The 12,462-nt window shown below is 44.3% G+C and overlaps 1 protein-coding gene and 1 long non-coding RNA gene across 22 annotated transcripts in view; one reads left to right on the forward strand and one right to left on the reverse strand.

The window, feature by feature from the left end:
* Positions 1 to 9,249, reverse strand: part of LOC146350352 (uncharacterized) — a 34,056-nt gene extending 24,807 nt beyond the window's left edge. The window contains exons 1-4 of one of the 3 annotated variants that reach the window (XR_014789264.1): positions 9,149 to 9,244; positions 7,704 to 7,883; positions 5,334 to 5,481; positions 4,966 to 5,023 (exon numbers count right to left, since the gene is read on the reverse strand). This is a non-coding gene — a long non-coding RNA (uncharacterized LOC146350352). Of the gene's footprint in view, positions 1 to 4,965; positions 5,024 to 5,333; positions 5,482 to 7,703; positions 7,884 to 9,148 lie in introns of all 3 variants that reach the window. The other 2 variants (XR_014789266.1, XR_014789265.1) reach the window with 2 other exon arrangements.
* A 115-nt stretch (positions 9,250 to 9,364) lies between these two features.
* Positions 9,365 to 12,462, forward strand: part of MYCBP2 (MYC binding protein 2) — a 198,523-nt gene continuing 195,425 nt past the window's right edge. For all 19 annotated transcript variants that reach the window (XR_014789262.1, XR_014789263.1, XM_084844798.1 and 16 more), the window contains exon 1: positions 9,365 to 10,006. Coding sequence is in view for 17 of the 19 variants with exons in the window: in XM_084844798.1 (XP_084700924.1) it covers positions 9,702 to 10,006 (305 nt within the window). In the remaining 2 variants the exon portion in view is untranslated. The remainder of the gene's footprint in view (positions 10,007 to 12,462) is intronic.

Genomic DNA, 12,462 nt, shown 5'->3' on the forward strand with positions numbered 1-12,462 from the left:
ATTAAACAACCCAGGGTTGCCCCATTCCTGGATTGTTCTCCATGATGTCTGAACCCAGAATTCTGGGTTGCTGAGGGAGAAACAACTCAGAGTTTTAACCCAAGAACAAACCATGCGTTAACTCTCCGGGTTGTTTCTCCCTCAGTAACTCAGAGTTCCAGGTTCGGATGTCACAGAGAACAACCAAGAAACAGGGTGTCCCTAGGTTGTTTAGCAAAGCGGAAGCAGATGAGCGACCAGGACCCAGGACACTCACGCACTCCTGCATGCTCCCCAACAACCCATGGTTAACAAGCCATGTGTTGTTTAATGGTGTGAATCAGGTCATTACCTTTCAACTTCAACCCCTTCCCCCACCAACTGCAATATGTGCATAATATTCACTTCACTACTTTCCAAAGCTGTTTTAAGGATTACTGAGATAATAATATACATGATACGTTTTGAACAAAACTGTGACATAGTTGTGAAGTATTATATATTAGAAAGGAAAGAGATTTTACATAAACTATAAGAACAGGGTCTCACAAGTTTTAGCTAGTCACTGTATCCCATCTTCACTGACCCCACTCATTCCCTCAAGATCTCTAACAACTGCAGATGATTTGGTTGAGGTACTTGTTTGATCTTCCACTTTGCACTAGGCTTTGCATAGTTAAGAGCAGTGATGTTCTTTTTGAATTTTATTTTATTTAAAATTATTTTTGGCTGCCTTTAAGAACAGATTCAGGAATTAAAGACCTTGGAAAGGAGGGAAGATATGGATGACATTGCACTTTAAGTAAATAGGATTTTTTTTTCTGAGAAAGGTAGTAAAAGTGATAGATTATTTCTGATTCATCTACTGCCATGAAACTCAGTTGTTTTGCCCATACAAAACAACTTTTTCCTTTTTCATCTCCTCTGTACTCACGGTATATACGCCTACACACTACGGTGGCAACTTCATGCCTATGACAAAATGGGCTCTGATCCATCAAAACATTTGCCAATATAAATTTGTTCATCCTTAAAGAAAAGAAAATGCTTACTCCAAAAATTAATTTACAGTGATGTTCTTTTGTAATTGCTATGTGTGATGTAATGTGAAGCACTGCCTTGTACTGTCCTTGTCAAACAAAACGATGGCATCAATTCTAACATAACCCTTTGAGGCTTCACCCGCGTGGAAAGTGGGTAACACCAGCTTTCTGATGTCAGAACTTTCCACAGGAAGATACATTTCAACAATGCCTCTGATGGGTTGTTATTACCTCTTCCCCAAAGAATCTTAGCAGTAAGCCTGGAGTACTTGTGTTATCTCCATAGGCTTGGAGGTCCTAGAACAGAGGTGTGCACCTTTTGGCCGTGCACATGTACTGGCCTTCAACTCCCAGCAGCCATAGCCAGCACAGCTAATTTCAAGGGATGATGGGAGCTGTAAGCCAAAGCATCTGGAGTGCCACATGTTGCTCACCCTGGTCCTAGAAACTGTGGTGCGTCTGTGGAAACAAGATTACACCAGCCTAAAATCCTGCATTTAAAACGGGGCTTTCTGATTCCATTTTAAATGCAGGATCACAATGTCTCCCTTTTTCACCTGCTTCCTTTCCCCCCGCCCCTTTCCCCCTCTTGCTCCCTGTATCCGAGTCTTCCATTATCTTTCATTGATCTCACTCCTCTTCTTGCCACTTTCCCTCTTTTCACAGAGGGAACTCAAGCGGAACACAACGGGGTAATTTGATGGCTCATTATCTGAGATCTGTTTAAAAATGGAACAAAGAGCATTTATTACAGGAGACGCTTTGGAGGTTAACAGCGCAATGTAAAGAGCCAGCAACCTTCTGTGAAGGAGCAATCTCAATCGCAGGATAAAAGCTCCATGTGAAGAAAGCCTTGCAATGCCTCCAAATACAAGCATTCAGACAAGACAGTTTTCTACTTCAGGGATGTGCTAATGTGTGCAATTATTATTGTGGATATTATTGCATTCCTGAACACTGCCATTGCATATTTGAGACTCTTATCCTCACAAGCAGACGTGATTTTCACACTGATAATATTTTTATCTATTCCCCAAAAGTTATTATTCACAAGTACACCAGTTTAAGTACACATTGCCTCCCATCAAAAAGCATGCACTCTAAGTAGTTGCTAATCTGAATCAAATGCTGAATAACTGGCTTAACTACATTATGGATTGCACATTGTCACTGCTCCCTCACCCCCACAATAGACCTGACAATTATTCAGAAGTGAGTTACTTTCTCAGAACGCTTATCCACAACTGTAAACACAAGATTTCCACTTCAAGAGCGGGAAATTAGGTATATGCAGCATCTCTAAGCTCAAGCAAATATTAAGTCGGAAGAGAGCCAGAGTGTACGTCATAGCTGGGAAAGAGAACCACAGCCTGAAAAGGGGCATCCTCAGACAGGGTATCCTTCACCTCAGCTGAATCTAGTCTTACAATTATTTCTCAAATCTTAAAAAACACCAGCAATTCTTCTGTTGATACAATCCAAACATCACACTGTCCTTTTATACTGCAGCATCTGTTATTAGCAGTTGCTTTGTGCATATATTTTTAGTACATTTAAAACAACTATTTAAAAATCCAAAGAGAAGGCAGTACAGAAATATTTGAAGTATATAAAACACAGTTCCCATCTCCTCACTATTACATCATAAACTCTACTCTTCCCTTCACTATGAGAAGCTTGTTTGGGTATTATGAAGAAGCAACAGTGGTTGAAGCTCACATTGATTTGGTTTATGAAGAAATATTTCCACATATAGAGCAAAGAAACAAGAGACAGAAGAAGATGCAGCTTGCTTTCTGTGTGTCTCACAGTTAAGCTGCTGGGAGAAAACAACAACAAGCACAGCTAGCAACCTTAATCGCCTAGCAAACCTGGCAAACACCTACTACAATATGTTAAGAAGGGGAGGATTTGTCCTGAGAGGCTAATACCTACTTGTACCAGAAAGAATGGTCGAGAAACACATTGTCTGAGCCTAGGGGGACAGTAGATAAAAGGTTAACAGGAACTGGGGCATGGCTTAGCTATGCCTTCTAAAGATGGTGATGTCATCCAATTTCCTCTCTTTGCTTGGCTCAGCAGATCTTTGGATCATGACTATTTAATCCTGCAAAATGCTCTGTCTTGGTGCCAGTAGCTCCAGAAGTGAAGAGTGGCATATGTTCCAAATTCCTTCTGTTTGTGCTTGATGAGGTCAAACTTTACCAAGTTGGCAGTGATCACACACCCAAAAGGTGATTTTAGCCTACAGTCATATATTTACTGGCCCATAATAATATTCTGCATTTATATATTTTCCACTGTTCAAAATATTTCACAGTCATTATGTTGTTTAACACTTAGAATAATTGTGCAAGGAAGTCAGTGCTATTATCCCTATTGCAGATGGGGTGCGTTCCTGAGATAAAGCCCCAGCTCTGGTGGGGACTGGTGAGTGATAGTCAAGCAACACCCAGAAAGGCATAGCCACAGGACTGGGCAGGCAAAGCACTGTCAATACTGCCATGCATTCGCCACGTTTCCAAACGATGACAAGTTCCAGGTGAAGCACTACGTCGGTTTGCTCTACTTTGGAAGGGAAAACACTGGAGGGTTTTGCCATTTTTGTATATTTTGATTTACAAATATGCAAGCTGAGCATAGTTGGAGGCAGACACCATACCATTCTTACAAGAAACAGATCTGCTTCCTCAATTTCACATCTACAGAGAGGCACAACCAGATGCTTTTAGCTCAGGGATGGGGAACTTGCAGCCCTCCAGATGTTGCTGGACTGCAATTTCTATCATCCTTTACCATTAGCTATGCTGGCTAGGGCTGATGGGAATTGCAATCCAATGACATCTGGAGGGTCCACCCCACCTGCTGATAGGCAGTGGGCTGACCTGAGAATTTTCTCCTTGCCTCTTTCCCATTCTGTTCCCCAGAACACTTTTGCTGTGCCTCTCCCCACCACCCCACACACATACAAACTCGCCATAGTTTGCTCCCTCTCTTCAGCTGGTGGCTGATTTATCTTTGTCAAAATGACGCTCACCATCTAGAGATGTCTCGAACTATTTCCTAGTCCATATCCTGGCCCACACCTGTCATTTACCTAGCAAAAGGTGTGGCTGGCAATAGTAATTCAATATTGACTATTAAGGAAGAATAAGGAGAATAGACAGCCAACCTGGCCCTCTTAACTCTCTCTTTTACATACCCCACATCTTCACAACAAACAAATAGTAATTCTATAACAGATAGCCTTCCCCAAACTGGTAACCTCCAGATGTGGACTACAACTTCCAGCATCCCCCAGCCAGCATGGATTGTTAGGGTATGCTGGGAGTTGCAGTTCAACACATCTGGAGGGCACCAGACTGGGGAAGGATGCAATAGATCATCCATTTCCCTGCTCCCAAACGGATTGCTTAGCTTTTGTTTCTTTGACAAGCTATGCATTTGACAGCTCAGTCCATGCCAGAAAGAGAATTTTGGGAACTGGATATCTAACGAGCCAAAGCAGATTTCGTTTTGCAATTAAAGTCCTCATAAATCCCATATTTTCAGGTGGACTGTGCATTGCCTTATCTAGCTCCATTGCTGAGCAACATCTTAGTCATCCATATGGCAGGCAAATGGCAATATGGCACAGATGCTACTCAGGTCCAGGGAAAGCTGAGTACAACTTAATGTTTCAGTTCTCTGTGAGAAGGAAAAAACCCTTCGTCCCAGACAACATGGAGCCTCATTTCAGGATTTTCAGATTTGTTTTCTATTTCAATTTATGTTTAGATTAATCAAAAACAATTATTAGCATAGATATAGTCCAATGCTATTTGCAATGCAGATACTTGGAATTTGGACTGTGAATGCCTTCACTGGGACAAATAACACAACAGTTATTTCTTAAGGAGGTGATATAACACATATTAATAAAAAAGAGAATAACAGTTACTACCATCGTAAATATTTCACTTTCTAAACAGAGAGAATGATCTGCGTAACTCCAGGAGTGACTACAAAAGAAGAAGAGAGGGTCAAATTGTAAAAGAGGGATCGAATTGTAATTACAATATAGTGCATCAAACACATTTCTTGTTTATTAAAAGATGGCCATGCACGTTTAAGTTTTGTGAACCGCCCAGAGAGCTTTGGCTATTGGGTGGTATAGAAATGTAATAAATACATACATACATACATACATACATACATGAGAAATCCTCATCAAGCAACACTAACCCACCAAGGGTTGTGATGGCTACTTGCCATGGAAGGGGCCACAAACAAATTCATGGACAATAAAGCTGCAAACTTACACACACTTACCTGGAATCAAGGCCCAATGGAAATGGGACTCAGCTCCAAGTACATCTGTGTGTGATGATCAGGTAGCATATATGTCAAACCTCGCTAGTCTAAGGTTACCACCAAAGCAAAACCCATGCTGAGTAGTATATCATTGAACAGCAGGCTCCTGGAGTCAGAGAATGAGAAACAGAATATTAAAGCAGTGTGGAATCTAGTGCTGAACACTGTCAATAAGTCCGCTTTTATTCATTTTTAAAAGCCAAACTATGCGACTAAGGGTGCAATCCTATGCATGTTTAGACAGAAAATGCTGGGAGTTGTAGAACTTTTTCTGTCTAAATGTGCATAGGATTGCACCCTAAGTCACACTTAGGGACTTTTAGTTTAAACAGCTTGAGACCTAACAGGCCATGGGTCTTTGACAGCTTAGTCCGGGCCTTATCCCGTACATAAAAGACATTAGGTGCATTTCAGCGATCATGGGGGGAGGGTGGATAACAGAACCACACTGTGGGCAGGGGTAAGGGAACCACGACATGCACACCTCACACATGCCTGTGGAATCATGCAGAGCAGCGTGGTTCTCCTACCCATCCCTGCTTTGTGGTTTTGTCATCACCCTCCTGCCTCTGCGGCCACATATCCCAGCGGCCACTGCGGCAGGAATGGAGGTGCACCAGCTGCTCCAGCTGTCACTACATGACCATAGAGGTCAGCTGTGTGGGCTAGAGCAACAGCAGAACTTCTGGGTGCTCCAGGTGGCTGTCCATATGGTGACAGGGATTTATCCATGGAGTGCCCAAATTTATCAATGGAACGCCTGACAGACAACACGGTAAGCCACCCAGCGGCCCTGTACCCACTCTGCAGAGGGAGAGGAAAACTCCCCACCCCCACGACCCACTAACCCACAGTGGTATGTGTTTGGGAGCAACCTACAGTGGGTTAGCGTGTCATCTGAACCCAGCCAGTGACTCAAAACTTTTATTCCTCTCACTATTCACTCCTTAAAACATCTACATCATTCACTAAAATGTCTATCCCTTTTACTGTTGATGTCTTCCTACTTTTAGGAAGACAAGCCCTACCTGCTCATGGTAACTTATTTGCAGGCACACACTTCTGAAACATTTTTGAGGACTGGGTCACCCAGCCAGTTCTCTCACACAGTAATTCTCATATATCTATTTTTTTGGTCAAAACATTTGTGGAATGTCAAGTATTTAGATGCTTGCTGTCAAAAGTGGTTTTGCAGTTAAAAGACTGCTGCAATCCCACGCGATGTGCCGCACCAATGGTTTGTATACTTAGTTCTCTCATGCCTGTAGGCCTAAATTAGTGCTTTCTATAATGCAACAGTTCTCCATCTGTTCTAAATAAAACAGGGTGTTTTGAGAACAAACAAAATGAATGGGAATTAGAGACAAAACATGGACGGGGCATTGGAGGGCAGGCTTTTTTAATGAATCCCAAAAATTATGACATGCAAAGTGGCACTTCTGTGTTGGATTAATCCCAAGGTGTAAAATAAATAAGACTTATTTTAACATAGGACTATAAGAATACACTCCCTTCCACATGAAAACAAAATGGGGAAAAGAAAAATTCCAAAATCCATGTTGTGTAATAGCTTTATTAGGTGAACTCAAAGATCATAAAAACTATGCAAGTTTTCAAGATCTCCAGATCTCTTCATCAGGCAAGATGTTTTAAAAAGCAGGTGGCGGTGGGGAAATGGTGGGAGGAGACTGATGTTGTAGTCAGGATGTTTGCACCGTCAGAGACTTAAGGTGATAGTGGCGGAGGAGGGGCTACAGACATTCAAACTGGGTTCTGTCAGGTTTCAGGTTTCGGAGCCCCAAGGTCCACTGGGTAGAAGAAGGTCTCATACAACTTTAGGTCCCCCATTTTTGAAAATATAAAATCCAGCATTAACTCAAAACAGTCTCTATCCAGGTCAAACCAGATATGTACTTTGATTGGTGGAAAATAGAAGTAGAGATCAACCAAGCAAGCAGGCTTTATTTATCCAAGGGTCCTTGGGAGACTGAATTCTCCCCTCCACCCTGCTTTTTGTAACACTTTCCCTGATGAAGAGATCTGGAAATCTTGAAAGCTTGTGATCTTTGAGTTGGCCTAATAAAGATATTACTCTATGAGGATTTGGGAATTTTTCTCATGGCCAACATAGCTGCCTTTGTTTTTGAGGAAAAGAAGAAGCCCATTATTACTTATTACTCTCCATAACTGCATGAACAAATAGTGAGTCAAATTACATTGAGAACCTACCCTTAAGCAAGGACTAGCGGTTCTAAACTCGTTGGTCGCTATGAGAACAAAACCTGGGCCATGTGTCCATGACAATGGAAGAAGGGAGAAGTGGCTTACCCACATTTTCTAGGAGCCGCTTTTGATCAAGGCAGGGCTCCAGGCGGGTGTGCATCGCACCATTCCAACTTGCATCACATCACATACTTCTGGATGGGTGGGTGGAATGAATATCATTTGAGTGGCAGGGGCTGCTCAACCAACAAGAGAGGCTTCCGTCCCCCAGGCTCCCCCCCTTCTCTGTAACAAAGGCACAGATTACTTCTGATGCGCGCATTTCATGGAGAAGCCTCGTAACCCCTTTCTAGCCCACTGGTGAGCTTGATCGCTGTAACAGAGGGGCAAATCAATTACTTCTCTTCAAGCCTCGTAACCCCTTTCTAGATGGTTGGTGTGCTTGATTGTTGTACCGGAGGAGTGAATTAATTACTTCTGATGTGCGCATTTCAGTGACAAGCCTCACTGAGCACAATGGGAGTTAATCCCAAGTAGACACACACATGCTTGTGCTGGGAAGGAAACACCACTTGACCAAGGTCACAGTGAAAGGCACACCCCTGGGCAGGGCTAGCACATCTGAGCTAAATGCAGGGGTTGGGGCACACAACAACTATACCACAGAGAACCCGACTTAAGGAAAAAAATCGGACTTTACGCAGTCTCAGGAAATCCGGTTTTTCCCTGATAAGCTCTGGGTGGCTGTTGGATGGCCACAACATCATGTATCCCTCACGACCTCCAAACGCAGACAGCTTGGAGTAAATTGCTTATGGAGACACCCCCCAGGAAGCCATACTCACTCCAAGCTAATTTGTCTTGAGTGCAATGTTGTGGGCTTGCCTTTGCAACTTCCTATCACTGACCTCTGTTGCCTGAGTACATTGGTAGCATGCATCGCCGCCACTTGAAATCTACATTAACCACCTAAAAAAGTTAATTATCTTGTTTTCTAACATATATTGAAAGATAATGACACAATTTCCCTTGGTCTATGCCCTTAAAAAAAAAAAGTCTTGCTTTCATGATTTGAATTAGTAGAGCCCTATAAAAAATGATTAGCCCAGAGGGGTCACTACAACCTCATCTTTCTTTAATTGCTACAGCTAGTAACACCATTAGGCTGGTTTTACAGGAAGCTTTTAATCAGAATATTCACTCACGTAGTTTGGGCAAGGTGACATCCAGACGTGACCTCTCTCTACCCTTTTTATCTGCTCTACCCTTTTTATTTGCAACTAAGTATTTAAGAGTCTACGCATTTTTATTTCTCCCACAGTATTTATTCGACAGTGATGACGTCATTTCTACTGGGATCATTTCAACCTACAAGAGGATTCACGTAGGACAACTGCAATTTGCTACCTCTCTCTCTCTCCCCCCCCCCCGCCCCATATATTCCTTTCTCGCGCCCAGTCAGAACTACAGACTCCTTCAGCTCGACTTAAGCATTATTATTAGGAACGCTTGCTATTATTACGACTGCTTCTCATGCAGCCATCCCCCACCACGTGCTCCAGCGAGCTCACGCGCCCCGAGAAGCAGGCGCGGAAGAAGGGAAAACTCCGCGAGACACCCAAACACGGCTCTTCCCCGTCTGCGACGCCCCCGCGCATGCGTTCTCGCGCGAAGCAAAAGCGCCGACTTCCACAGGCAAAGCGAGTGCGGGGAAACGCATATAGGAAAGGCGAGCTCGCGCAGGCGCGGCCGCGTTCCAGCGTTTTGACACACGGAAAGGGAGGGGTGAGGGTGGACGCGGAAAGGGAGGGGAGAGAGCGCACGCGTCCGGCCGGCGTCGCCTCGCCGCGCCCTACGCTCGGGCAGAGGAGCGGCTCGCCTGTTCGTCTCCCCTTCTCGCGCGCGCACACGAGGGTGACGGGGCGGGGCGCAGCGCCTGTCAGTCAGTCAGGCGCTGCCGGCCGGGAGAGCGGGCGGGTTGTGGCTGGCGCTGCGGGCCTCCCTATGGCGGCAGGGCCGCTGAGGCGCTGAGGGGAGGGGAGGGGAGGGGAGGGGAGGGGGGCTGGTCCGCCTGGGCGGAGCGTGGGGAGGCGGGGAGGGGTGATGAGCGCGGCCGCCTCTGCCGTCGCCGCCGCCTGCAGCGGATCCGAGCCTGGCGGCTTCTGCCTCTTCCCGAGCGGACCCGGCGGGGAGCCCTGTGTGGCCATGGGGCCCGGCGAGAGCGCGGCCGGGCTCGGGGCGCTGCTGCCGCCGCTGACATCTTCCGGGCTTTCGTCCCCTCCCGGCGGCAGCGGCTGTCGGGGTCGCTACCAGCTGCTGCTGTCGGGCCGGGCCTTGGCCGAGCGGTACCGGAGGATTTACACCGCGGCGGCGCTGAGCGAACGGGAGCAGGCCGGCCACCCCGGCAGGTAAGGAGGAGGAGAACAACAGTAACGAAGGAGATGCTGCTGCCGATGCGCACACGCCCCACCAGCCCGGCGCGGGCGCAGGCACATCCGGGTGGCGGGGCCAGTTCTCGTATGCAGTAATTCCTTCACCTCCAGCGTGATCGGCCGGGCCGATAACAGGCGTGTGGCGACACAGTTGTCCGCCCTTCAGCATCTAAAACAAGACCGCGCTTTGGATCCATTAGAACTAAATTTTGCACTGACGGAAGAATCGATAGCTGCCCTCGCCCTCGCCCCCACCCCTATTTCTGTTTCGCCTGCTGAAGATATTGCTTATTGTCCTTGTGAATTTTGTTAGCCTAACAGACTAGCCCGGGTATCTATAATAATAACATTCGTAGGGCAAGTAAAATAATGCTGTATTATTTCGTTGTGAACTTTGGCTCTGACAAGTGCAAGCCTATGCCTAGCTACTCAGAAGCAAGTCTCATTGAGTTCAGAGTTCAGTTATCAGTTAAGTGGGTATAGGATTGTAGCTTAAGAAAGGTATTATTTTGCTGCTCCTGTGAATCCTGTTAAATCTATAAGCATCCAGTTAAGAAAATGGTTTCCTGCCATCTCAACGTGAACCCATTTTATTTCTTCGAGGCCCATATGCTGCAGGTGATTCAGCTATGGAGCTCTACATTCTTTGTAACCATCTCGGTAGATAACAAAATGCCAGACTAAGCATAGTATTCCTTGTGTTTGCCCAGGCCATGTCTTGCAGCACTGTAGCATTTTCTAAGCAGGTATATCAGAAAGCGGTCTATTTTATGTGAGGCATCAAAGTAAGTTTGCTACTGCTATTTGCTCCCCACCCCATATTATGTTCCCGTAATCCATGTTTGCTTCGTGCACACTAGGAGAGAAGAAAATTGATGTTAGTATTGAACGATTTTTAATGAGAATGTCAAAGTCCGTATTAGTGTAATACTTTTATTAGGTCAACCAAAAGGTCACAAAAAATGTGTAAGCTTGAGAATTTGCATCTTTCATTGTCATTGAGCAAGATAATTAAGATTTGTCTGCACTCAAACCTGAGACATAGGGCTTATTCTAGCGCCATTCCATTCTCCCTCGTTGAAATATCCATTGAGGAATACAAGTGGGGAAAAGAAGTTGAATGTAAAATCCATGTAGACTTTGGCAGGGAAGATATGCTCTTGGTTCCAGAACATGGATTTCCATGTGGGTTTAAACTGACATAACATTTTTTTTCACAGGTATTTCTCTGGAGAAAAGACATTGCTTCAGAACTGGTCCCTAGTGAGCAGTTGTGGGATAGGCACTTACCAGATAATTGTAATATGCTATCTGAGTTTACAGACGTACTACCTGCAAGGGTCTATCAGTTAGGAATAGGTTGCCTCTTTGTCAGTGTGAAGATGCAATACTTTTCACAGTAGGCAAAAGTTGGAAGATAGAGTGCTTATTTTAGGGTGAGATCATAATAAATTAGTTTACAATTAGGTTACTAATAATTTAATAACCTGAACACCTGAAATCACAATGATCAGTTTCCATGTGTTGGTTATCAAAGGTCATTGGCTCTTATTGTTAGTCATTAACTCCCCCCCTCCAAAATTAGGCAAGGTAAGAGCTGGCAGTAACGTAATGCCCGCTAAATGTGTTGTTTGACTATTAGATAGTGAAATGTGTGTTTAAAAATTTTAGGTATATTTTTTGTTTATATAGACTTATAAATCTACATAGCAGAGTGACTTCCCTCAACCTGGTGCTCTCCAAATGAGTTGGACTACAACTCTCATAATCCCTATCCAGCATGACTAATAGTTGTAGTTAAACACATCTGGAGGGCACCAGGTTTGGGAAGGCTGATCTCTAGATTAGAGTAATGTAAGCAAAAATAAAGACAGGCTCCTGCCCTGAAACAGTCTTTGGCTGTCGGGAAGGGAAATACCAGTAACAAGGATGAATGCAGACAAAATGGGAAATGTCAGACGATGAAACGTTATATCTATCACAAGACCTGGAAGATATCTTTCCCACTGAAACTAAAGTTTGGACTTTTGGGATCGAAGAATGAGGTGCTGATCTATTACGTGTGCACAGAGTTGTTAGTTTAGGAAGGGATGGAATCCAGATGGATGTGTCGCTTCATTCAGTGGCAGATATACTATTTGTATATTACCAAAATATAACCAAATTAATTTAAATGCTTATTGACCTATACAGGTTGCCCAACCTGCCTTTGGATTTCATATTCCAGCTCCTTTATTTTAAAATAACAGTGCATTCTGGATCCAGTAGCAGAGTCTGCCAGCCTGGTATTGTGATGTTAGGCATGCCTAAGTCTGCATAGGATCAGGCTGTATATAACATTAATTCTATTCATGTTCTCCAAGAGATTGTTATGATACTTTTGAATTGTTTTGAGTGCTTACTGCTGGATTGAAGTATTTTTCAATTTATTT

Source organism: Heloderma suspectum, chromosome 3, assembly GCF_057233095.1.
Source record: "Heloderma suspectum isolate Gila_16-S chromosome 3, 16-S_ref, whole genome shotgun sequence".
NCBI classification, from domain to species: Eukaryota; Metazoa; Chordata; class Lepidosauria; order Squamata; family Helodermatidae; genus Heloderma; species Heloderma suspectum.